The sequence below is a fragment of the Dendropsophus ebraccatus genome, chromosome 15, assembly GCF_027789765.1.
Source record: "Dendropsophus ebraccatus isolate aDenEbr1 chromosome 15, aDenEbr1.pat, whole genome shotgun sequence".
Lineage (NCBI taxonomy): Eukaryota > Metazoa > Chordata > Amphibia > Anura > Hylidae > Dendropsophus > Dendropsophus ebraccatus.
Window position 1 is genome coordinate 69,626,864 of NC_091468.1, and position 27,649 is coordinate 69,654,512.

Genomic DNA, 27,649 nt, shown 5'->3' on the forward strand with positions numbered 1-27,649 from the left:
GTGACACTCTGGATGCCATTCTAGTCACAGAATTGCCAATTCTTTTCTTCACGCTCATTATGCTGATCATACTTACCATCCTGGTCCTGGTGACGTTCTGGATGCCATTTTGGTCACAGAATTTCCTATTCTTTTCTTCACGCTCATTATGCTGATCATACTTACCATCCTGGTGACATTCTGGATGCCATTCTGGTCACAGAATTGCCAATTCTTTTCTTCATGCTCATTATGCTGATCATACTTACCATCCTGGTCCTGGTGACGTTCTGGATGCCATTATGGTCACAGAATTGCAGATTCTTTTCTTCACGCTCATTATGCTGATCATACTTGCCATCTTGGTCCCGGTGACGCTCTCACTGCCGGAGAAATCAGTGATTCTTCTTGTCCCGCTCAATATTAAAATGAGTAGAGATGAGTCTGATGTCCATAGAGACTTGGAGATGAGTCCACTGTATTCATGAAGTCCCTGCAGTCCATCCACGCCTTCTTGATCTTGATTGACAGTCTTCAGGTCCCGTCCGATCCTTTATTATAATCTCTTTAGTGTCCATGTGTGGTCCGCTTCCATCTACTGATATCGACTCCAACACAGCTATCTCCCAGGACAATTACTTAAGATGTAAGGAATCAGTAGAAGATTTTCCAGGAAGAAATGCAGGGGACTTCCTATCTTACCTCCTCTATGCTGTTGACAGCCACCTGACACATACTTTGCATTGCAGGGTCTTTCCAGCCTAAAAAAAAAAAATCAGTCATCCATCCCTTCCCCTGAGTTCCCTCTGGAGTGGTGGTTCTACTGACAGCCACCAGACACACTTTAAAGGCATTTTAAAAAAAAATCATACATTGTTGTAGAAAAGAAAAAATCTATACTTACCTATCCCAGTCTTGTGCAGTACCTATTGCAACTACCATTTGGCTCCTTCTGGTGCCCGGCTGCTCCTGTCCTCTGCCTACCTCTTAGACAAGAACTCAGAGCAGGACCTGCTTGCTCAACCAATCACTGTTCGCAACAGTGTCCTACCTCAGGTAGTGATTGGCCAGCAGGCCCAGTGGGGGACTAGGGGTAGGTAAGTATAGCTTTTTTTTTTTGCTACTTTTGTACAGTCCCAGCAATGTATGAATATTTTTAAACGCTGCAATAACCCTAAAATGTGCAGCAGAACCACCACCCTAGAAGCAGAAGATGGCCGCCCTGGGGAGGAGCTGATGGTGTAGCTGTCCATAAAGGTACAGTTTCCATACACGGACTACGCATATATTGTTATATCCCTAGGCCTTCTTTTACTGGAAGCAGTCCCATCTTTACAGTGGAATACATTGAATCCTCCATTGGTGGTAAACGGCCAAAACATGATGTCAATTGGGTCTTAGAGCGATTCCTTTCTAATTAAAATTTCTAAAAACATTCTGTAATGTAGCTTTGATGGGTGACCGCCATTCATGTACTGACATGGCAGACATTCTAATGGACCGGCAGAACCTCACATCTCGAAAATAATGTAGACACAAGTAGTATTGGGGGAATATACAGAATGATGGGCAGACAAGCTAAGGAGCCACCCAAGCAACCAAGTATAAGTATGGAATAAATAGCACACTTGCCACTTAAAAGTGTTCTTCCTCACAGTCCTTGTCAGTTATAGGGTACAGAACAATGCCAAGACGCCGAAAACTTGAGAAACATTTGACAAAACGCATTTGAAATCTTCTTTGTTTTCACGATAGAATTACACTGAATACAAAGCAAGAAGATGAAGGCAGACAAGAAGAATTCCTGAGGTATACCGAGTCAGCAACTCCTCTGTCAGTACGCTGGGATGAATTTCTGAAGCGTCAAGTTCAATTCATCAAGGTCAGCTCAGGCTATATGAGGAGAGACAAGGAAAGTTGGGGCAGGAAGAGTTTTTGATGCTTTCTCCAGGCCCTCCAGGATACTTTTAGCTAAAGATTAGAGATGAGCGAACCAAGTTCGGGTTTGAGTCGATCCGAACCCGAACGTTCGGCATTTGATTAGCGGGGGCTGCTGAACTTGGATAAAGCTCTAAGGTTGTCTGGAAAACATGGATACAGCCAGTGACTATATCCATGTTTTCCACATAGCCTTAGGGCTTTATCCAACTTCAGCAGCCACCGCTAATCAAATGCCGAAAGTTCGGGTTCGGATGGACTCCAGCTGCTCCAGGTTCGCTCATCTCTAGTAAAGATGGATATAAATCATTATTTATGGGTAACGTAAATTAAAGGGGTACTCCGGTGAATACATTTTTCTTTCAAATGAACTGGTTTCAGAAAGTTATATAAATTTGAAATCTACTTCTATTTAAACTTTCAAGTCTTCCAGTACTTATTAGCTGCTGTATGTCCTGCAGGAAGTGGTGTATTCTCTCCAGTCTGACACAGTGCTCTCTGCTGCCACCTCTGTCCATGTCAGGAACTGTCCAGAGCAGCAGCAAATCCCCATAGAAAACCTCTCCTGCTCTCCAGGCTGGAGAGAATACACCACTTCCTGCAGGACATACAGCAGCTGATAAGTACTGGAAGACTGGAGATTTTTTTTTTTCCATAGAAGTAGCAGAGCAGTAGCAAATACTCATAGAAAACCTCTCCTGCTCTAGACAGTTCCTGACATGGACAGAGGTGGCAGCAGAAAGCACTGTGTCAGGCTGGGGAGAATACACCACTTACTCCCCATTGCAGCAGCCATTGCTGTGGCGACATTGTGTCTGCGGGTGGAGTGGCCCAAAGGCGATGTCTGGCAGCACTGGGCCTGCTCCCTCCCGTGGCACAGTTGTTGTGGTGGTGGTCGCAGCACAAGGCTGCACCATTTTTAACTTAGAGACCCACACATAAAGAATCCTGGCGAGGCTTGGGGGCTTACGCCTTTTCATCAAAATGTAACTAACTCCTGATTGTTAGTAGTAAATGTTCCTGAGAAGTAGGTGGTCATTCATAAGCAGTTTGGATGTGCGGCCATGTCTATTGTTTCTCTCCATTGAGTACATTGTACTCTATCATAAGTCTTGGGGGTATCTGAGTATAGGGGGGTATCATTTTGAGCCAGGAAGGGTGATTGCTATAGATGAGATGAGCCCAAACTCTCTGCATTTGATTACCGGTGGCTGAAGAAGATGAATGCAGCCTTAAAGCTGCCTGGAAAACATGGATACATGGACATTGGCTGTATCCATGCTTTCCAGGGCTCCCAAGGGCTGCATCAAACTTGTGCAGCCACTGGTAATCAAATACAGAGAGTTTGGGTTTGGATGAAGCAGAATGTGCGGGTGAGTTCAGATCTGTATTATTTTCCTGCCCCCACCGGCCTGCCTGCAGTTTTTGTACTTCCGTGGGACTTCTCCTTTAACTTTCTTCTCTGTGACACGTGATTTAACTAGTTATAAGATTAACTTACTCCTTTAACCTAACAAAAGCATCTCTGCAAACCTCCCGCCCGGACTCCACTGTATCCCGAGGGAAAATATTCACGTCATTATTCTTTTCATGAAGCATGAACAAAATGTCACACGGGATCAAATCAGGCTAAACTAATTAAAACCTAAAATGTAACGAAAAAGTCTTGAATTTACAATGAGTTCCACTTCCCCCTCCTGATCCCTTTTGGAGGTCGGATAAAACAGGGATAACACGTTTGAGACGTAATTAGCTAATTTACTGTGATACAAAAATCTGACTGATTCCTTGGCGGGGATGAGGTCAGCTGACGCCTTATGACTCGGTGGAAACTGTATATCTGATTACCGGCTGCTCCATCCAAGCAAGTCAATGTCCCGGGCAAGGAAAAGGATTTGTAGGCCACAAAATGTATAAATCTTTAGCTTTATTTTCATCTCAAACTAGAATCAAAAATTAAAGAAAATGTTGTAGGGATCAGCGGAGCCCCAGCAACGTCCCAACCTCGGGGTCATACATTTATCACTAACTTAGTATTTAGTGGTCATTTACGGAGTGGTCCAGAGAATTCCATCCATGCGTGGACTGTGTTCTGCAGACTGGACCTGGGAGCTCCCAGCATCATAATTAATTACGATGTAAGAAGCTCCTAACAGTTTAAGGCTGCGTTCACACTACGTATATTTCAGTCAGTATAGCAACCAAAACCAGGAGTGGATTAAAAACACAGAAAGGCTCTGTCCACACAATGGTGAAATTGAGTGGATGGCCGCCATATAACAGTAAATAACGGCCATTATTTCAATATAACAGCCGTTGTTTTAAAATAACATCAAATATTTGCCGTTAAATGGCGGCCATCCACTCAATTTCAACATTGTGTGAACAGAGCCTGTGTTTTTAATCCGCTCCTGGTTTTGGTTGCAATATGAGGACCGCAATACTGACTGAAATATACGTAGTGTGAACCCAGCCTAAAAGTACAAGCTGATACAGCCGCATGGCCTGCCCCTCCCGAAGCTTCCCTCGGCACCCCCTGCTCTTACCCACTCACTGTCGGTGAGTGTAATAGTGCAGAGAGTGAGAGGAGAACAAAGAGCAAGCAAGCGCTGACCTGACAGACTGGTGCTCGCTTGCTCCTAATATCAGGACGTGTCATAGGGCCCTAAAGGTTCTTTTACATTTAAAGATTTGTTGACCGAGGACTGCTGTAAATGAGTGCCAATAGGCAAGGTTGGCGTTCATTGGCAGTGCCTTAACAAGGAACGACACATTGAGTGGCTGGGCTACACAATCGATCCTTGTATCATTCGTGCAGCCATGTAAACTGACAGCAAAGAGATATATCCGTACTCTCAGTTTGCAGATCACACTATACACTTACCATCAGTGCTGCTTGTGCTGTCCGTTTCCTTCCCTTTCGGCTACGCCTCTCCTTACACAGGAAGATGTGCGGCTGATAAAAATACATTTTGATATCTACTCCTCAGTTGATCGATGTCACTTTAACATGATTATCGGCTGCAGGAGCGTTTCTAGGAACTATAATCAGCCCGTGTAAAAGGCCCTTAAAGTGACTCTGTACCCACAATCTGATCCCCCCAAACTGCTTGTACCTTCAGATAGTGGCTTTTAATCCAAGATCTGTCCTGGGGTCCATTTGGTAGGTGATGCAGTTAATGTCATAAAAAACAACTTTTAAACTGGCAGCCTCGTGCCCTTTGGCCGTGGCTTACATTGTGTATGCATTAGGCTGGCACAACCTCTCTGTCCCTCCTCCCCGCCCTCCTCATCATTAGGAATGCTCCAGGCAGATTGCCTCCTATTCATCAGCTGTGTCAGCCCAGCACACGGGCTGGATTGTTACGGCACCCGTGTAGTTTTTACTGCAGAGGAATAGGAAAAATGATGAAGAGGGCGGGGAGGAGGGACGGAGAGGTTGTGCTAGCCTAATGCTTACACAAACTAAGCCACGGCCAAAGGGCACGGGGGCTGCCAGTTCAAAAGTTGTTTTTATCACTATAACTGTATCACCTGCAGAACGGACCCAAGGACAAATCTTGGATTAAAGCAGCTATTCGAAGGTACAAGTGGTTTGGGGGGGTCAGATTGTGGGTACAGAGTCACTTTAATAAATGGCCCAATAATCCGGGGAAAGCGAGCGCCGACCAGTCAGCTTAGCGCTCGCTTCCCCTTTATTTGCCACTCACCGCCTGTGCTATTACACACACAGATAAGTGGGGAGCAATGGGAGGAACCGTCCAAATGATCCTTGGATTGTTTGGGCAATCCATTTAAGTTATCGACAGGATCCTTCATGTTGTCTGATCACGACCTTTCAACATGTCCTATTATACCAGACGATTATTAGCTTGAACAAATCGATAATCGCCCCATCTATACTGATTATTAGTAAGTTCTGTACTCCTTATGGCTAGGTATACGGCTGTGTATTTTTGGAGGCCTGGAAACCCCTTTATTTGAACCTTTCCTGTTTCTTCACCTATCTATTGTATAACATTACACACGGACACAGATACTTATTCAGAAGACACAAGGGGTTAGTTTTCAGGGCACTCAACCATTTCTGAGAAGTCTGGGAAGATGGAAAGTCACACATTTCAGGAGTGGAGCATGCCCACACCAGGAGCCATGCAGTCTGGCCCGCATCACTGGGAATTAACAATCCGCCTGACAATGGGATGTTAGAGGAGGCCGCAAGATCCGACATAGACTCAAATGCACAAAGAAACTGATTTCAAAAACACTTAGATCCAGATATAAACACTTGTTATACCGTACAAGACAAAAATCACCCCACAATGACAGATGTAGAATCTTTTGCTGAATGTGAAGCTATTCCAACCTTCACCATCTTGTCAGTCTTTATTTTATGACCTTTCATGTGGATACAGTGGTACCTCGGTTCTCGAACTTAATTGGTTCCGGAAGGCAGTTTGAGAACCAAGCAGTGTCTTCCCATAGGAAATAATGTAAATGTAATTAATTGGTTTGGTGGTTCCAGCAGCCACCAATAATTACCTACAATACTCATTTATTACACTGATAAGTGCTCAGTATAATCACTACAGTACAGTACAGAGCAGCACTATATACTGTACAGGACATTACAGAGCAGCACTATATACTGTACAGGACATTACAGAGCAGCATTATATACTGTACAGGACATTACAGAGCAGCACTATATACTGTACAGGACATTACAGAGCAGCACTATATACTCTACAGGACATTACAGAGCAGCACTATATATACTGTACATTACAGAGCAGCACTATATATACTGTACAGGACTGTACAGAACAGCACTATATATACTGTACAGGACATTACAGAGCAGCACTATATACTGTACAGGACATTACAGAACATCTCTATATACTGTACAGGACATTACAGAGCAGCACTATATACTGTACAGGACATTACAGAGCAGCACTATATATACTGTACATTACAGAGCAGCACTATATATACTGTACAGGACTGTACAGAACAGCACTATATACTGTACAGGACATTACAGAGCAGCACTATATACTGTACAGGACATTACAGAGCAGCACTATATATACTGTACAGCACATTACAGAGCAGCACTATATACTGTACAGGACATTACAGAGCAGCACTATATACTGTACAGGACATTACAGAGCAGCACTATATACTGTACAGTACATTACAGAGCAGCACTATATACTGTACAGGACATTAAACATAAGAAATGTTCATCAGAACCAGCAATTACAGTACAGTAGTCACCAACTCCTCACCCATCCTTTACTGTATAGCGCCCCCCCCATCCAAGCAGTGTAATGTATGGGAGATGGTGGTGCAATGCCTGTACTACTACTGCACTGTATATGCACTCCAGCAGTCTTATACAGCACTGTACTGTATGTGAAGCCTCACCACTGTTTAATTCGCCAGGTACAACCCATCATCCACGCTCGCAAAAACGTTTGAAAAACTTTCAAAAACCGAGCAAAGTTCGAATTCCAAACACTACTTCTGGGTAAATTTTCGTTCGAATACCAAGCATTTCGAGTTCCAAAGCGTTCGAAAACCGAGGTATTACTGTACTTCTATAACTTTACATTCACTATCGGCTTGTCTATCTCTATTTATACTAGACCATGATTAAGCGCAGTAGCGCGAAACGCGTAGGTCCTGCTATGCCCACTACCAAATTTTAAAATGCACAAATAAAAGTTAAATTTTAACCTTCTACGTCTAGGAGTGCCGACTTCCACACCCCTTTTCCTTCAGCTGAGTCTTGCACACGGCGTCTGGCCAGCGCCTTGAAGATCGAGCACCCTCCTCAATCCTATCTGTTGCCGCTGCATCTACTAACCGGTGAGCTGTATCTCCTTTTTTCCTTCCCCCCCCCCCCCACAATTGCTATCTCTATTTGTCCACTTGATATTTCTCCAAATGTAGTATCGGAATGAATGTAAGAAAAAAGACTGGGGCTGTGTTCACACACCATTTTTATAATGTGGGGGGAAAAACAGCAGTTTTTTTTCCATATTAACTGCCGTAAATCAGGGATGGGGAACCTTCGGCTGTCCAGGCATGATGGGAGTTGTAGTTTTGCAACATCCGTAGAGCCAAAGGTTCCCCATCCCTCCCGAAAAGGATGATCCTACTCCTAGTAAGGTTTTAGGTCGGTAATTATCACTGCACTTTTTTTACTTTTTCACTTTGAACATAGCCTCAGGCTACGGTAATGTAATAGACTATCCACTGTGTGTCCAAATCTAGTTGTAGCAGAACTATGTGAACAGGGGTTTCAGAAGGGAAAATACATATGTAGTTATATTACAATTAATGTTTAGAGAACTTGCCAAACTGTTGAGTTTGCCAACGTTCTCCGAACCGAACCCTCAGCTTTTGACTCCCGACAGCTTCAGAAGCTGGATGCCGCCCTAGGGAGTCCACGATAAAATGAATACGGCCATAGGCTGTATCCATGTTTTCCTGACAGCTCCAGGATGGCATCCAACTTCTCCAGCCGCCATGAGTCAAGTGCTGAGCGTTTGGGTTCGGAGACCCCATAAGTCTGCTCAACATTATTTATGATTAAAAATAAATATATGGTGATACAACATTTCTACAACTAGCATGTTACTTACTTGATATGGGTACAGTGTAACACCATTAGTTCTTGATAATGACCATGTACCATCAAGATACTGATGAGCTTGAATAGCTACTGAATTCATGATGTTGCCATTATTCGGGCTTGTTGCCATCGGGAGGCTGACTTTGGCTTGATGTGATGGAGACCCATTTTTCTTCTCTTGACCATTGGCAAGGCCAAGACTGTTAGGTTTACCCCCATGTTTGTTGGGCACAAAGCCAGGGTAGTTGGGTGTGGTATAGGGATTTGGCATGTATACCCAGTCTTTTGGCTGAAGGCCTCCCATGTGTCTTGGACCTACCAAGGCTGGAATATTAGAATGTCCTGGAGGAGATCCTGGAGAAGCAGCATCATAGTGTTCGGCATTGGCGGACTGTTCCAGAGATGTAACCATCTGGATAGCTTCCTGTTTTAGCTGATTTAGATGAGTGGCACATATGTCACAACGGTTGTCTCTCTCATTCCAGGACTTTCGGATAGTGTTTGGTACTTGAAGCTTGTCATGTATGCCAGTAGTGATGGATGGGTCCTATAAAAGATAATTGAATACAATTACAATAGAGAATAAAATTCTTGGATCTAAAAAAATTAGAAAAAAAAAGACAAATGCGATTTCTAATATCCATTCATACTCCCATTAAAAGTCTTTTTGTCTCATTCTGGACCATAAGAACGAAAAAACAAATTAAAAGTTACAGACGTGAAAAAAAATGTAAATTTCGTTACACAATGTAACTTCATAAGATCAGCTGAAGGGCGTCTATATACATAGTGACTGCTCTGCAGAGTTCTTATGAAGCGAGTATCAAATCACCAATTCTCCATGACATACTAAGGCTAATGTTCCCGTTTTTGGGGGGAATTTTACGGGCCTTTTTGTGACACCCATATCTTGGCTCCAAAATGACGGACATCCAGAAAAGTGCCAAAAACGGACGTTGTGGGAACATAGCTTAAAACTGTCAGCACCCTCCAAACTACATACACCCGTATTTACAGAACATGTTAAAGGGGAACTATTAGCAGGTTAGTGAAATCCTATTGCACAGGAGACACAGAGAAGGAAGGTGAGAGACATAGTATCTGTTAGGAGCACTGCCCACCACCATAGCGCCCTGATTCGCCCCCGGCCAGGACACCCCTTTCTAGTTATAATCAATGGAGTGGGCTGGCTGAGGGTGGACCGAATCAGCGTTTTGGTGGCAGGGAGCGCTCCTAATACAGGGGAGCAAACTACTAAGTGCACCGGAATGGCGGCAAGGAGGAAGGTAAGAGAGATACTATAAGAGACATAACTTTCCTCCTCAGCGCTATAGCAACATATCAGCAGGTTGCATTCGTCTAACCTGCTGGTAGTTCCCCTTTAAATTGGTTATTTCAGACAAATCATTGGGTAGCATTGTGGATACGGAGATTTAAAAATAACATTTATATCCTTATGCACAGGAAACAGCTTGGAGGCCTCCAGATAAAGCAGGTAAATGTAGCATCTTCACTCCTTAAAATTGATTTGACCAACCATCTATAATACTGTGTATGAAGAGGATAAGGTTACATTCACACTGTGTTGGAGGATTACATTCAGCAGGGGCCACCAGCAATGGACTTGCTAAACAAAATTGCCAGTAGAGATGAGCGAACCAGCCGAGGTTCGGGTTCGTATGAACGTGAACTCTCGGCTTCTGATTCCCGCTGTCTGCCCGCTCCGTGGAGAGGGTGGATACAGCCTATGGCTATGGCTGTATTCCAGTTTTCCAGGCGGTCCTCCGGCTGTATCCACCCTCTCCACGGAGCGGGCAGACAGCGGCAGTCAGAAGCCGAGAGTTCACGTTCATACGAACCCGAACCTCGGCCAGTTCGCTCATCTCTAATTGCCAGATATGTGCAACTGAATGCCCGTACTGCCAGTTTTATGGATGGCACTTTTCAATACAGAGGGATCTGCACCATTCAGCCCCTCCATGCCTACTGATTTACACCAATTAAAGGACCTTATTGTGTTTCTGTGGTTAAGGAAAATAAGTATATATGTAAAGCATTTCTGAAACCAGGCAAGTTAATAACGGGAATGTGTCATCAGAAAATGATTTATTGTATAAATAATGGTTTTTTAAAGATTTTTTGATGAAATTTTTTCTATCTACATTATAAAATAATCCTGATGTCTTGCAATTCTCATTCTCACCACTGGGGCTAAAACTAAGCTGAGACACTGCTGTGTCTGTGGTGATAAAAGGAGGCTGCAGTAAAGTGATCTGTACAGCATTGCAGCGTCATGTGACAGCAGTAGATAGAGGAGACAATAGCAGCTTCCTGTGGAATGACCTCTTCACAGGTCACAGCGCGCGCTCAGTAATGTCTCACATTCATCTCAAGGGGAAAGTCTGTCTATCGTCATCTATGGTCACTAGGTCACTAAATGCTGTTAAAAACAGCCCAGGCAATATGGCTGCCCCCATAACTATGTAAAAATAGTAAAAAAAAAAAAAAAAAAAATTGAAGTCCGAATAAAAGAACAAGTTTAAGTATTGGACTCTAATCAGTAAAAGAAAATTTAGGCGACACCTTCCCTGTAAGTTTACAAATATTAACAATGTATATTTTCAATTGTCTTTTTAACAAGGACATTAAAGGTTATAATGGAAACCAATAGCCGGGAGCCTTTAGCACTGTCACACCGCAGGGGGTGTTAAATTTATTTATAAATCATTGCAACTTCTTGGGTCACATGGAAAACCAGGAACTAAAGCCCTGACATAGAACAAGATTAGAAGAAGAAAAATTACAAAAGGCAACCACGCTCTGTGCCGTAAGTCCATATGTGCAATGGTGTCAATCATTCCTAATCTCCAACAAGTCAAGAAGGAACGGATGTCAGACATCACATGGGATGCGAGGCTGCTGAGAAAGTGTCTCTCTCCTGGACACCAGTCTAACTTTATTATCATAATCTGGAAGAGATTACTTAAAGGGGTAGTCAAAGAGATTTCCTATCTATTTCTATTTAAAAAATCTCCAGTATTCCAGTACTTATCAGCTGCTGTATGTCCTGCAGGAAGTGGTGTATTCTCTCCAGTCTGACACAGTGCTCTCTGCTGCCACCTCTGTCCATGTCAGGAACTGTCCAGAGCAGCAGTAAATGCCTATAGAAAACCTCTCCTGCTCTGGAGAGTTCCTGACATGGACAGAGGTGGCAGCAGAGAGCACTGTGTTAGACAGAAAAGAATACACCACTTACTGCAGGACATACAGCAGCTGATAGGTACTGGAAGACTGGAGATTTTAACAGAAGTAAATAAAAAATTTCTGGCACGTTTTGGCACCAGCTGATTTCAAAGATTTTTTTTTATTTTTTTTTTTTGCTGAACTATCCCTTTAAAAGCAAAAACACAAGATATTGCTAGTTGCTTTGGCTTTTTCTGACTAATCCACTGTACGTGATTCTAAACAACTCAAGTGCAAGTGAATTAGAGACCTGATTACCATGACTGCAATATTTCCCACATACGGTACCCTGTGGAGTAACTCTGCCATTCTCATTCTTATTCTCACCATTATTTTGCATATTAGAATTAAACATATACCATAAAATATTTAGCAGCTTTCAGGGGCCCCAAACAACTTGAATGGAAGCGGCGCAGTTGCCCTGCATTGTAATACTATGTGACATTGTACATCACAGGAGCAGAGTCCCTGAGGAGGGTACACAGTGTTATATAAAGCTGTGCTGGTGTTTTAGCCTCTCATAACCAGGAAATCTGCAGTGTATGGTTAGCTTAAAGGGAATCTGTCACTTGGTATATGGTGCAGCATAAACTAGTGGTATAAACATTGAACAGATCAGTGAATTACTTACATCATTCTGTTCAGCCGTTCTCCTAATATGCAGGAGAATAGGATTCTTGCCGCACCCCTCCCCTCGCCCAGCAGCTGCCCATGAGCTCAGTAGTCCTGGATATTCATGAGAAGCAGAAGACTCTGCCCTCGAGCTGCTGATTGACAAGTGACTGCCTATACACAGCATGGATAGATAACTGCCAATCAGCAGCTGGTGGGCGGAGTTTTCTGCTTCTCATGAATATCCAGGACTACTGAGCTCATGCACATAATGGGAAGGACTACTTGAACTCAGGACTAGATATGATCGAATAGGGCCGAGGTTCAGGTTCGTATGAACCCGAACCATCGCCATTTGACTCCCACTGCCTTCCCGTTCCCCACAGAACGGGAAGGCAGCGGGAGTCAAATGCCGATGGTTCGAGTTCGTACTAACCTGAACCTCGGCCCTATTCGATCATCTCTACTAAGGACCATGCTGCCCATGATGGGCATTATACTCTAGAGAAGGGGAAGAGTACAGCAGAGCAGGTAGGTCTGAACACTGTTGTTACAAACAGATCTGATCTTTTTTAATGAAGAAATGTTGGATGTGGGATGTTTTTTATCGATCTGATAGAAACCACATGAGGTTTTATTTATTTTTTTTTGCTTTGAAGCATTGTTCCCGCCTCATGCTGCCTTTTTAATTGTATACCAAGGTGCCAAGCTGTCCTTATTAGTCCCTATGTTCACAGAGACACAGCGGGAATCTTGGCTTCCTTAAAATCTTGGCCTTAAAGTGGCATAAAGCAATATTTTCTCATAGAGCAATATATCTGAGCAAGTTGGAAAAAAAAATAAAGCTGCTTTATTTACAGCGGAGTCACCGGCTAGACAAAGCCGACATTTACAAAGCCGAAAAGGGCACGAAACTCAAACAGAGCACAAGGAATAGCAAAGCACCTCTACATATAATGCAAAACGCTGCGCAATAAACAGCCAGGAGGTCACGGTATGGGGTCGCACATTGGAGTCGTCAAATAAGCGGCAAAAGAGGAGGAACGCTTAGAAAATAAGGAAGCGTTTCAATGCAGCTCTATGTTTCCCATCTTCGGCTATTCCCTAGACGTCCTTCAGTAAATAAAAGGCAATGTATAAGGCATGGATTCTCAATGGGTCCATTCAGTGACCAAACGTCAACCCCCTGCCCCCCTTATGTCGGCATCACCTTCGCGCTCAACATGAAAGCCACTTAAGCGTTGCCGGGCTCCAAACAGTAGGACGTAAGTGGCTCCCCGGTGCTAATCAGCAAGCTTAGGCTAACCTTAGCTCCCGACTGGGATGTCAGCTGAATAGGTTAAGTGCTGACAGGCCCGAGAAGGTCTCAGCCCCTTGACTTGTGTGGTCTGAGGAGGTCTAACATTACATACCTCCAGAAATATTTCCCAACAGCGAGAAGAATGCCGTCCGCTTTACACTACAGTAACCCCAGCAATGGATTCCCATCACTGATACGGGACGCTACAGTTACAGGTGAGCTGAAAGACCTACGGAGCTAGAAGGCGAAAGGTACTTTCAGTCCATTGTGTTCCCCATCAGATAAGTATCTGCAGACTGGGAGACTGCACAATACAGAGGATAGCATACAAAGGACGCGAGGCGGGATAGGGAGCTCCCTTACAGCTCGATAGCATTGTGTGCCGCTGGATTTACATACCTTGTAAGCATATTCCAGAAGGAACATGGAGGCTGGTTTGGATTTGATTTCAAGGATAATGAGAGTGAAAATAAAATGGTTAGGTCCTTTATCGCAACTCCTGCGATGTGCCGGACCTGTTTCTACATGTCAGATGTTGCGACTATTGTATCAGACAAATCAAGGAAATACAATATCAGGCAATATCAATTTATTTGTCTGCAGTTTAAAGAGACTCTGTCAGTAGGTTGATACTGTCATATAAGAGTAGCATAAACTAGTGACAGAAGCTGAACAGAATGATATATCACTTACATTGTTCTCTGCAGCTGATCCAGAGATCTCCTCCTAAATAACATGGACAATAAGTAGTCCTCTCCATTATGTGCATGAGCCCAGTAGTCCTGGATATTATCCAGTTATCTATCCATGCTGTGTATAGGCAGTCACCTGTCAATCAGCAGCTGGAGGGCGGGGGGAGGGGGTGTGTCAAGAATCCTATTCTCCTGCATATTAGGAGAACGGCTGAACAGAATGATGTCAGTTATACACCGATCTGTTTAGCATTTCTGTCACTAGTTTATGCTGCCCTCATTTTATTATCAACCTAGTGACAGATTTCCTTTAAACAATTTTAGATCACCTTCAATGCTAACTGGATTTAATTGATAGGAGTAAAATATATTATTACAACAATAGGCCTTATACACACTGGTGAAAATTCAGCCCAAACCACGATTTTAGGAAGGAGGGGTGCATCTGGGATTTTGCTAGCCTAGTTCTGGGCTGCAGATAGTTTAGACTGAGTGGTGGTGGGCGGCTGCCTTTGCCACTTATCTCTATTCTTTGTCAGTCTGTGTTCTGTGTGGTCTGGATGTCAGAGGGCTGGTCCAATCACGTCCTGGACGAAGACTTGTTTGACATTCTGACCTCTTTGCCTGTCTTTCTCACCTCCATATTTGCTTGCTGCTCTTGTACCGTTCAGATATCTCCAGATTAACTTGTATCTGTCTGGCTATTCTTCATTGTGTTTATCTGTCTTGTCACTGCCTTCTGCATTGTCCCTACCCAGCATAGGGACCGCTGCCCAGTTGTCGCTAGCGGCCTAGTGCAAGACCGGAAAAAAGGCAGGGACCATCTTGGTGGGCCTAGCCCTACGGCTCCCACTGTCTGTCCCTGTATTATATCTAGGCTAGGTTCACACACAGTAAAATAAAATATATATATATATATATATATATATATATATATATATATATACACTTTTGAGTAAAAATAAAATAAAGTGTGAACAAATGAATAAAAAGTCCATATTTTGCAATAACAGGTTGTAAATAAAGAACATGTTACTCTATACGGTGTGTGCACTGCTCTCCAGTTTCCTATGGACAATGGAGCGCATTATTATATAATGACCTCAAAATTGCGGCCATATTTTACCTTTATTTCACTGTGTGTAAACAAAGCCATAAAGTGGTGGTCCCTATGAGCTGCTACCATGGGCATAGTAACTATGGAAATTACGATATAAAGTATTTGGAAGTATACAGCATAGATTAACCTTACTCGCAAAAGGTAAAAGCTATAAACAACAATGAAACTATTATGATTCTATAATGATCTATAACCATTGTTTGAAAGCTTTAATCCCTTAAAATATTTTCCAAAAGTCTTTTTCTTTTTTCTTCCTCCTCTTTACCTTTCTTTGCCTTCTTTCTAAGCAGGCTACGAGTAAAAGAAAAACGTTTGTTAATTACACTTGTTCATGGCCTCTGAGTTTCTCATAGGATTCTGCTTCTTCACGGCCTTTTGCAGTTTTGCATACATTCTAATTTATTTTTTTCAGTGGTTATCGAACAGCTTCTATGTCAGTGTATTTCAGGGTTTCTACCCGCTATTTGATTGCTAAAGTTCGAGCATGTTATAATGTGTAGTCGTGCACACCTTCTTCTAACTATGCTTGAACTGTGGTTCGCTACGGTTGATATTGTTTTCCTTGTCTTTGATTCTAAACCTTTGTACCCTTCCACATATCGTAATTTATTTTTAAAACACTAATACGAAAAAATATATATTTTCCAAACGTTCTAATTTCGATTTTGGTATCCAATGGTTCTCTATTATATTATATCAGGCACATTAAAGACTCACCTGAGTAATAAGTCAGAATGACACTTCTTAAAGTGAATGCACCATTTCCACAAATAAAAAAAAAATTATATGACCCGGTTGGCACCAATGTGTGGATCCCAGTGGTGCAGTACATTTTTCGAAATGATGCTTGGTTGCCACCGCTTTTTATGCATATAGAGAAACTGGCACAGGTGGCGGGAACTGAGTGGTTTGCTACTGTTCATATTGTTTTTCTTGTCTTTGATTCTGAACCTTTGCACCCTTCTACATATCTTGAATTTAAAATTTTTTCTTAAAAACGATCTACGTGGCAGTGCCAACCAGGCCATATAAAAGAAAAAATCCATTATGGGAAGTGGCATTTACTTTAACACATTCAAGAAAGCAATATAACAATAAAAACATCATATAGTTGATCAAGATATTCTGTAAATGCAGAGTGTCTGTCTGCAGATATAGAAACGTGGCTGTGCATCAGCGTTCTACACGACAGCTCCGCCATTTGCCTAACCCGCTTTAATTAGGATCATCGAAAAGTTCTTGTCCGGTGTGTCTTAAGATCACACGAAGGTCCCAATTACTGTCACAACGCTGACAGTTATTAGACGTGTGACACTACCGCGAGTGCTCATCAGCTGTCAGTCACCGCAACATTTCACCACAATATCATTGTCAAAGGTCACAATGCAGAGCTGTTCAATGCCGGGAAATCCTCAATGATCAAGAGGCGCAGCCAACAAATCTAACAGGCATCTCAACGGGACGGGCTGATTTGTAAACTAATAATGCTGGCTGCTCGGATCACCTCACTACTTATTCCTTTATCTTTTACAAAGGGAAAATTCATGACAGGTGACTACTTAACGGCACGTTTAAACAATTGAATTTTAAAAAAAGTACTCTGGCAAAAATATTTTTCTTTCAAATCAACTGGTTTCCAAAACGTTTAGATTTCCAATTTATTTCTATTTAAAAATCTCAAGTTTTCCTATACTTATCAGCTGCTGTATGTCCTGCAGGAAGTGGTGTATTCTCCCCAGTCTTACACATTGCTCTCTGCTGCCACCTCTGTCCATGTCAGGAACTGTCCAGAGCAGGAGAGGTTTTCTATGGGGATTTGCTGCTGATCTGGACAGTTCCTGACATGGACAGAGGTGGCAGCAGAGAGCACTGTGTCAGACTGGAAAGAATACACCACTTCCTGCAGGACATGCAGCAGCTGCAGCATTTTTTAATAGAAGTTACAAGTCTCTGGCACTTTCTGGCACCAGTTTATTTAACCTTTATAGCTAGAGGTGAATGTTAAATCCATAGAAAATTTCCCCCCCACCCCTGTCGTACAATAATATATTAACGGCCGGGATTTTAGAGGACACAACTTTCTCTTTACAGTCAGAAAAGTACAAGAACACAGTCTTTAACAATGACTCTGAGAGCAGTACGAGTGAGGATGAGAGGATACTTAACATGAGCTGCCAGCTCCCCCGCAGCGTTCGCCCCCTTCGGCTTATCAGCAGGTGGCGTTTGGGAAGAATAGACTGAAGCCATCACATTACACTTCTCTTATCTGACTCTGTCTGGAATGAGCCACTGATGGCAGCCGCCTGTAACAACTTCCTGACAACTCCTTTGTTGCATTGTACATTGGCTCGGCCGCTTTAGGAGAGTAGATAACCGCAGCTCATTTCCTATGGTAATCTTTGGTATTAAAATATAGACTTGACAAATGTTAACACACGTCTATTCCCGTTGCTTCCGCAGACTACTAACATTTCCCGAATGACATAAACAATGTCGTGTTATAATTGGCAGGAACATAAGATATAATCATTACAAGTGACGGGACTGTAATATGAAGATAAAACAGCAAAGGTGTAAGAATCTGCTAGAAATGCTGGAGCAATATAAAGTAATATGTAGCTGCAGCACGCTGTTGTGTCTAGCTACGCCTAATAATAATAATAATAATAATAATAATATTTATTTGTATAGCGCCAACAGATTCTGCAGCACTAGACACAGACATGGACTACGCCTAGGAACCATGGGGCTTGATGTAAAGCAGGTCTTAAAGTATTGATACAATACTGATACTGTACATAATGATGTACAAAAAAAGGAGATAAAATAATTACAATGAGCAAAAAGAAACCCATCGCTACTATCAGTGTATGTGCATCTATGCAACAGTGTATTTCAGAACCAGCTCATGACATAAAATTGATATAAAAAAAAAATAAAAAATCTATTTGATACATTCCCTTTTAGGGTCTTATTACACAGGACGATTATCGTGCGAAAAAAACGTTAAATCGTTCGAATATAAACGATAATTGTTCTTGTGTGTAATTGCAGGCAATAATCGAAAAATCGTTTGTATGTCGTTTAGCGTTGATTTAGATCTGAACCTAAAATGATCACTAATCGTTCACTGCAATTCCAGATTTGTCCACTCAAGTTCCGGATTCGGTCACTAATCGTTCAGTGTAATTGTACATTGTTCATTGTTCAAAAATGCAGCTTTCTAGCAGGGGTATATATAGTCGGTAGAGATGAGCTAAATCTGAGTACATTCGGGTTAGTCCAAACCGGAATCGGTATCCATGTTTTCCAGGCTTAGGACCTTATTCCGCGGGACCATTATCGTCCTAAAAATTGTTAGATCGTTCGTAATTGATCAGCAATCATTTCATGTAATAGAAGACAACGATTAAATGACCAACCAGAAGTCATTGGTCACTTGATACAATTTAGACCTATTTTTATCATCAATCGTTTGCAAATCATTTGTGCACCGTTCGGTGTAATAAGACGTTGTTCGGTCGTTCAAAGTAGGTACAAACGCAGTAGCGACGATAGGATGACTACAAGAACTAACATAATTCTGTGTGATTAGGTGATCGATTTGAGGTTGTTCGCCATAGTAGTCGTTTCAGATGGTTAAACGTCAAAAAATCGCTTCATGGAATAATACCCCAAGGGCTTCATCCAACTTCTTCAGCCACCAGTAATCAAATGCAGAGGGTTTGCGTTTGGATGAGGGGGGGGGGGGGTTCCTAGTTTTCAAGCAACACGAAATATCATTTAGATTGAGCTAGCCTTAGTAAATAAAATCCAACAAAGAGTACGAGACAAATAACTATAAGTCAATATAGAAAAGCAAAAAACCAAGCTCCTGGTATGATGGCAAATTTCCATATTGAAACAGTTATAGCTGTAAACCCCAAGAAGTGGCCTTAATAAAAGTAGTAGAGGCGGGTGCCCAGAAGACCCCTGTGTTTTCCTTAGCAGACAGAGGCCTAGTGTAGGAATGGTGGTAAAACTGACAGGGCTGTGTAAGTGACAAGAAATAATAGTTGTTTGACCTTTGAATTCCTGAAGGACAGACCACTTCTTACTCGCATTGCAAAGCAATTTGGGCTAAGTGCTCAAATGGGCATACCACATGGAAATGTATGTATTCCTAATCTCAGGCTTAACAGTGAACTCACTATGTCTCTTATAACTATTAGTATTTGTGTTCAACCCCATGCTGGTGCGGCCTACAGTAATTCCATGCTGGTGGGGCCTACATGCTGCTGGTGGGGCCTACAGTAATTCCATGCTGGTGGGGCCTACATGCTGCTGGTGCGGCCTACAGTAATTCCATGCTGGTGGGGCCTACATGCTGCTGGTGGGGGCTACAGTAATTCCATGCTGGTGGGGCCTACATGCTGCTGGTGGGGGCTACAGTAATTCCATGCTGGTGGGGCCTACATGCTGCTGGTGGGGTCTACATGCTGCTGGTGGGGTCTACATGCTGCTGGTGCGGCCTACAGTAATTCCATGCTGGTGGGGCCTACATGCTGCTGGTGGGGCCTACAGTAATTCCATGCTGGTGGGGCCTACATGCTGCTGGTGGGGGCTACAGTAATTCCATGCTGGTGGGGCCTACATGCTGCTGGTGGGGGCTACAGTAATTCCATGCTGGTGGGGCCTACATGCTGCTGGTGGGGGCTACAGTAATTCCATGCTGGTGGGGCCTACATGCTGCTGGTGGGGGCTACAGTAATTCCATGCTGGTGGGGCCTACATGCTGCTGGTGGGGGCTACAGTAATTCCATGCTGGTGGGGCCTACATGCTGCTGGTGGGGTCTACATGCTGCTGGTGGGGTCTACATGCTGCTGGTGGGGCCTACAGTAATTCCATGCTGGTGGGGTCTACATGCTGCTGGTGCGGCCTACAGTAATTCCATGCTGGTGGGGTCTACATGCTGCTGGTGGGGCCTTCATGCTGCTGGTGGGGTCTACATGCTGCTGGTGGGGCCTTCATGCTGCTGGTGGGGTCTACATGCTGCTGGTGGGGTCTACATGCTGCTGGTGCGGCCTACAGTAATTCCATGCTGGTGGGGTCTACATGCTGCTGGTGGGGTCTACATGCTGCTGGTGGGGTCTACAGTAATTCCATGCTGGGGGGGTCTACATGCTGCTGGTGGGGCCTACAGTAATTCCATGCTGGTGGGGTCTACACATCATGACATTGATATATGGCTACCGTAAGACCAATAAAATAATATAACCAGCTTCCTGGAAAAGTCCATATCTTATCATTTCTGGGTTTCAGTTGTATTTCCCTTTGCTGTAGATTTTCTACAGATTTTTTTATGGGGGGGCAGGCCATCACTATCATCGCTGGAATTATAGAATATGCTGGAAGACAACGATCAGATGACATTGTGTATGTCGGCTAATTGTTGCCTTTCAGCATGAGCTACTACGCAAAACGATTATCGGCCAGAATGGCCAAGTACGGCCGATAATCATTTTGTGTACCATGACCCTAAGGCTACCTGGAAAACATGGATACGGCAATAGGTCATAGGCTGTATCTATGTTTTCCTGGACTCCCTAGGGCTTCATCCAACTTCTTCAGCCACCGGTATTAAAATGACACGACATTCAAAGCAAGCTTGAGTTGCGTTCATCTCTAGTAAGTACATGGCCCCTACTAAGTAAGACTAGGTAGAACTCACAGTCTCAGGACATTAGTCTGGTGGGTCCGACATAATGGGAGTGATTTCAATAAGATTGGGGGGGGGGGAACCTAAGTACACCACAATGTTGGCACACAGTTGGTCTGAACTTGGACTGGACAGTCTTTAGATATGCCAGATTTATTAGTCCGACCCCCTGTGATAAATCTCAGCCAGTGTGTCCAAAAGTGGAGTAATAGTCTTAGTAAATGTGGGCCTATGTGCTTTGCTTATTTCCCAGCTGCCATGTTCTACAGGGCATTAATCACCATGATTGAGCGTTTATCATGGCAGCATTGTATATGTTGTAGCCCGGAGCGTTATGAGAAGAGGCAGGAGGATAGATAATTTAATGGGCATGACAGATGGAAAAATGGAACCACCAAGAAAGCGGAGGAGTAGCAAAGACCATATAGCATTAATTTTTATGTTCAGTGGGCTGCACATACTTTACTATCCAGTTTTCTACATTGTTAGATGTCTCACTAAGGTTTTCTAACATTCTTATGGAGGTAGAATTAAAGGAGACGTCCAACGAAAATAAACATAAATATGGTGCGAGGTGGAGGGTGTGAGGCATAAAACATATCAGGAAAGACCATGGTACATCACTAAGTTTTTTACATGAATGGATTGGTGCCAATGCAGGGGTGCTGAGATGCTTTTTTTTTAGAATCGGCACCAGATTCCCACGCAGGGTGCTGTTATATTCCTGGGCATCGGCCTGGCATGAAGCACGGGGGTTAGGCCCGCCAGCCCCCAGTTTGATGATCTACCCTCTGTGATGCAACTCCATTAGATTCAATAGAGCCGCGTCACAAAGGGGGAGGGGGTTTCATCATACTGAGGGCCGGCAGGCCTGACCCCCGTGCTTCATGCCAGGCCGGTGCACAGGAATAGACTGTGGCACCAACTGGGCAGTACATTAGCCGCGTTGGGATGTACAAGGAAGCCAGGGGGGAAAATGAGTTCTGGCAGCGGGTTGGGACATTGCCGCCTCAGGAGCTGGAGCAGACCGACCAGGATCTGGGAGCGGTGATGCTGCGGGGGAACAGGGACAGGTAAGTATACTTTATTTATTATATTCCCCCCCTGCCTGAACACATGTATGAACTGGATTGTGATATGCAATAACCTCTACAAAGGTTGGCTACACGTTTCCAAAGAACATAAGTGTTACACAGCTCCCTGCAATATGTTATAATACCTCTCGCCTATCCCTAGGAGCCTACTTACAACAATATCTTATTATAATATTATCATTATAGATCACTAAAAAAAACAACAACAAAAAAAACTGAAAATCCTGAGTGACGGGTGCAGCGAAATTTGGACTTAAGTAGATAATGTATCATGGGAAACCATCATAATTCTGTGTTATGACCCATCCAAGCAGCGAGATTTCTTAGCAGACCCAGATATATATATATACACAGTGTATTTTAAGAGACCGGCTAATGCTTATACACACGTCTTCTGGTTAAACAATGATGTTAAATAAATGACCCAAATGATAAATGTTTAAAGTTCCCTCAATTACGTCCATTGAATGCCTCTGTAAAGCAATCCATCACTCGTAAATCAAAGATATATTTCATAAACAGCATGCCGGCTTTGGCGGGAGGCCCACGCACTATTTTTAGCTGTGCATTTTGGTAAAACACGGCTTCTGCCAAATTAGGAATTAGAAGACCAAGCGTCCTTTGTCCGATTCAGGCGGCACAGACTTTTACATTTTTTTACAAACTTGTACGGTCCGGACTGTAAACTTATCACAAGAACAAAGGTTCTCATTAATCTGATAAAACTTATTATAAAATCATTCCAATCCCAGCAAACCATTAGGGTTGTATTACACGGCCTGATTAGCTAGATTGGCGCTCTACAGAGCCTATTACTCAACTATCATTCAGCAAGTGCTGTATACATAACATTAGCGATGTATACAAAATATAATAAAGTATATAATTACCTACTTACCTCTACACGCTCCCGCTGTCCTCCTGCCTGTTCTTCGCTCACTGCAGCTGCCATTGAGGCTTCTGAACCCAGACACTCAGCCAATTACTGGCAGAGAAAGGACAGCGCCAAGCCCAATGATTGGCTTAGTGGGCTGTCCCTTCAAAGACGGCTTCAGAAGCTTTAGTGGTGGCTGCGGTGAGTGAGGAAGAGACAGGAGAACATCAGGGGAGCCTGGAGAGGTAAGTATGATCTTTATATAATCTTATTATTTTCTCTACACTGTCATCAGTGCCAGAGCCAGAGCTGGGATGCCGGTGGCATGGTCCTTTTTTTGAAGTGCTGCCGTTTGCCACAACACCAATTGATTCCCGAACACCGGCCGGGCATTGAATCTAATGGAGCCACGTCACAGAGGAGGGGGTTTCGTCACATTGGGAGATAGTGGGCCTGTCTCCAGTGCTTCCTACCTGGCCATCGCTTGGCAATAGTGACCGCCCCGCAATAAAAAAATAAAAAAATGGCCATGCCACCTGCATCCCCAAGCCTGGCAGTTAGTGTAAAGAGCCCATAGTGCTGTACCTGGCGGTACATTCGCTTTAAAGTGATAGTCACCCCACACACACACTCTCTGTGTAGTTGTCTGCACCATCCACAAGCTTAGATGCTGCACATCTGATATATCCCTGTATAACACGCGTCTGTATCTTCTCTCTGCTGTAAAATCGCTTCATTTCATCGGGACTGATACAAGTGAAATAATGGGCCAAAAGTAGATTATTTTTTTTCACAACCACTGATGCCCGCTAACAATTTACCTTTTTATTTTAGGGAAAATTACATAGACATAGAAAGGTTTAGCTTTTATATTTCTATTTATAGATTTGTCTATATCTTATATAACAACCAGTACTAGGTAAACAATGAAGGGATAAGCACCAATCACAATGGATCCATGAGATGATGCAAACCCCAGTGAATAGAAGAGGCCAATGCTGGCCTGCAGATAGGGAAAGCCGACCCCTGGTGTCTATTGGATGTCTGGGCCTGATAGATGAAGTGGCTGTATTACTGACACACTGGGGTATGGGCCAAGAGGATTTTCCTCCTTCTCCTGTAAAATCCCCATAACCTTACATAAAGAGCTACGCAGTGATCTGAATGTGATTGTGTACGGAGAATTGCTTGATCCTTGTACGATGCATATGGGAGATAGAGCGCAGTGAAAAGCCCTGGCAGGGGACGACTGTGTAACAGCATTATGTGACAATGTGTTGTGAGCTGATATGTGAGTAATAGGAAGGGACCGAACATAGGACCCATCTACAGGAGGCGGCACAACACGGCCCATGCTTCATGCACTTCGCCAGACCCCCACCCTATAGTATTAACTTTTTAAATCTAACGTCTTGTAAAGTTCATTATAAGGCTATATCTACATGAGGTATAAACAATGGCCATTGTTAAATATACTGTGTAAACAACGGCCATTATGTGCATTGACTTCAATTCTACATGTGTCAGTTTCTCTCTCCATGTATATTCAGATTCTTCAATGGTTGAATTATATGAAACAAGTGTTCTGATGATAGTCAGTGCTCAGAAATAATGCATCATGGAACTACCCTCAAAATATAATCTAACGTTGCCCATGGAGACGAAAGGGTTGATTATCGTGCAATAAATTGTTCAAATTTAAAGGGGTTGTTCATCATAAATGTTTTTCCTTTAAATCAACTGGTGTCGGAAAGTGCCAGAGATTTGTAATTTACTTCTATCAAAAAATCTCCAGTCTTCCAGTACTTATCAGCTGCTGTGTGTGATGCAGGAAGTGGTGTATTCTCTCCAGTCTGACACACTGCTCTCTGCTGCCACCTCTGTCCATGTCAGGAACTGTGTAGAGGAAGCAGCAAATCCCCATAGAAAACCTCTCCTGCTCTCCATACTGGTAAGAATACACCACTTCCTGCAGGACATACAGCAGCCGATAAGTACTGGAAGACTGGAGATTTTAAAATAGAAGTAAAGTAAAATCTATATAACTTTCTGAAACCAGTTGATTTGAAAGTTTTTTTGTTTGTTTTTTTCACCAGAGTACCCCTTTAACAGAAAATCCTATGTTTAATTTTGCAGCCCAGTTACTGAGATATCACAGCAGACGGCAAGACCTGGAACAATGAACAAAAACAAGTGTACTGCAAGGGGAACCCAGCGAAGGCTGCGGCAGCCCGATAGACTCTGGAGGGCCCTGGGAGTTTGCTTCCTGCTGACTTATCATGCGGTTTCTCCCATCAGGCCGTGCTCAGCTTAGGTTTCCAGAGGAACTTATTTCCTTCATGGTTTGGTGATTCTAATGAGTTATTGTAATATGTGCAGAATGTAAGGATTATTAAGCAGATCTGAGTGGCATGCGGCATGCTGGGTAACCATGCGGCCGGGGCAGTCAGTAACATAGCCTGGTATTCTGTATGGAGGTGGAGCTGATGGCACTCTCACCAGTATATTAGGAGAGTTCCCTTACTTTTATACTGTTCCTGGAATCGCTTACATCAAGAGAACAGAAGCCTATGGGAATGACTGCAGCGGGTTACACATCATATTACCAGGGAGAATACAAGCCTATGGGAATGACTGCAGCGGGTTACACATCATATTACCAGGGAGAATACAAGCCTATGGGAATGACTGCAGCAGGTTACACATCATATTACCAAGAGGAGAGAAGCCTATGGGAATGACTGCAGCGGGTTACACATCATATTACAGGGGCGGGAGGACAGAAGCCTATGGGAATGACTGCAGCAGGTTACACATCATATTACCGGGGAGTACAGAAGCCTATGGGAATGACTGCAGCAGGTTACACATCATATTACAGGGGAGGACAGAAGCCTATGGGAATGACTGCAGCGGGTTACACATCGTATTACAGGGGCGGGAGGACAGAAGCCTATGGGAATGACTGCAGCGGGTTACACATCGTATTACCAGGAGAACAGGAGCCTATGGGAATGACTGCAGCGGGTTACACATCATATTACCGGGGAGGACAGAAGCCTATGGAATGGGAATGACTGCAGCAGGTTACACATCATATTACCGGGGAGGACAGAAGCCTATGGGAATGACTGCAGCAGGTTACACATCATATTACCGGGGAGGACAGAAGCCTATGGGAATGACTGCAGCAGGTTACACATCATATTACAGGGGAGGATAGAAGCCTATGGGAATGACTGCAGCAGGTTACACATCATATTACCGGGGAGGACAGAAGCCTATGGGAATGACTGCAGCAGGTTACACATCATATTACCAGGAGGACAGAAGCCTATGGGAATGACTGCAGCAGGTTACACATCATATTACCGGGGAGGACAGAAGCCTATGGGAATGACTGCAGCAGGTTACACATCATATTACCAGGAGGACAGAAGCCTATGGGAATGACTGCAGCAGGTTACACATCATATTACCGGGGAGGACAGAAGCCTATGGGAATGACTGCAGCAGGTTACACATCATATTACCGGGGAGGACAGAAGCCTATGGGAATGACTGCAGCAGGTTACACATCATATTACCAGGAGGACAGAAGCCTATGGGAATGACTGCAGCAGGTTACACATCATATTACCAGGAGGACAGAAGCCTATGGGAATGACTGCAGCAGGTTACACATCATATTACCGGGGAGGACAAAAGCCTATGGGAATGACTGCAGCAGGTTACACATCATATTACCGGGGAGGACAGAAGCCTATGGGAATGACTGCAGCAGGTTACACATCATATTACCAGGAGGACAGAAGCCTATAGGAATGACTGCAGCAGGTTACACATCATATTACCGGGGAGGACAGAAGCCTATGGGAATGACTGCAGCAGGTTACACATCATATTACCGGGGAGGACAGAAGCCTATGGGAATGACTGCAGCAGGTTACACATCATATTACCAGGAGGACAGAAGCCTATGGGAATGACTGCAGCAGGTTACACATCATATTACCGGGGAGAACAGGAGCCTATGGGAATGACTGCAGCGGGTTACACATCATATTACAGGGGAGGACAGAAGCCTATGGGAATGACTGCAGCAGGTTACACATCATATTACCAGGAGAACAGAAGCCTATGGGAATGACTGCAGCAGGTTACACATCATATTACCGGGGAGGACAGAAGCCTATGGGAATGACTGCAGCAGGTTACACATCATATTACCGGGGAGGACAGAAGCCTATGGGAATGACTGCAGCAGGTTACACATCATATTACCAGGAGGACAGAAGCCTATGGGAATGATTGCAGCAGGTTACACATCATATTACCAGGAGGACAGAAGCCTATGGGAATGACTGCAGCAGGTTACACATCATATTACCGGGGAGGACAGAAGCCTATGGGAATGACTGCAGCAGGTTACACATCATATTACCG

General features: G+C 43.7%; 1 protein-coding gene across 1 annotated transcript in view; it reads right to left on the bottom strand.

Annotated features, from left to right (window-relative positions):
* KIF26B (kinesin family member 26B) overlaps positions 1-27,649 on the bottom strand; it is a 236,632-nt gene that overhangs the window by 131,109 nt on the left and 77,874 nt on the right. Inside the window, exon 3 of the mRNA XM_069954389.1 lies at positions 8,580-9,116. Coding sequence (XP_069810490.1) covers positions 8,580-9,116 — 537 coding nt within the window. The remainder of the gene's footprint in view (positions 1-8,579; positions 9,117-27,649) is intronic.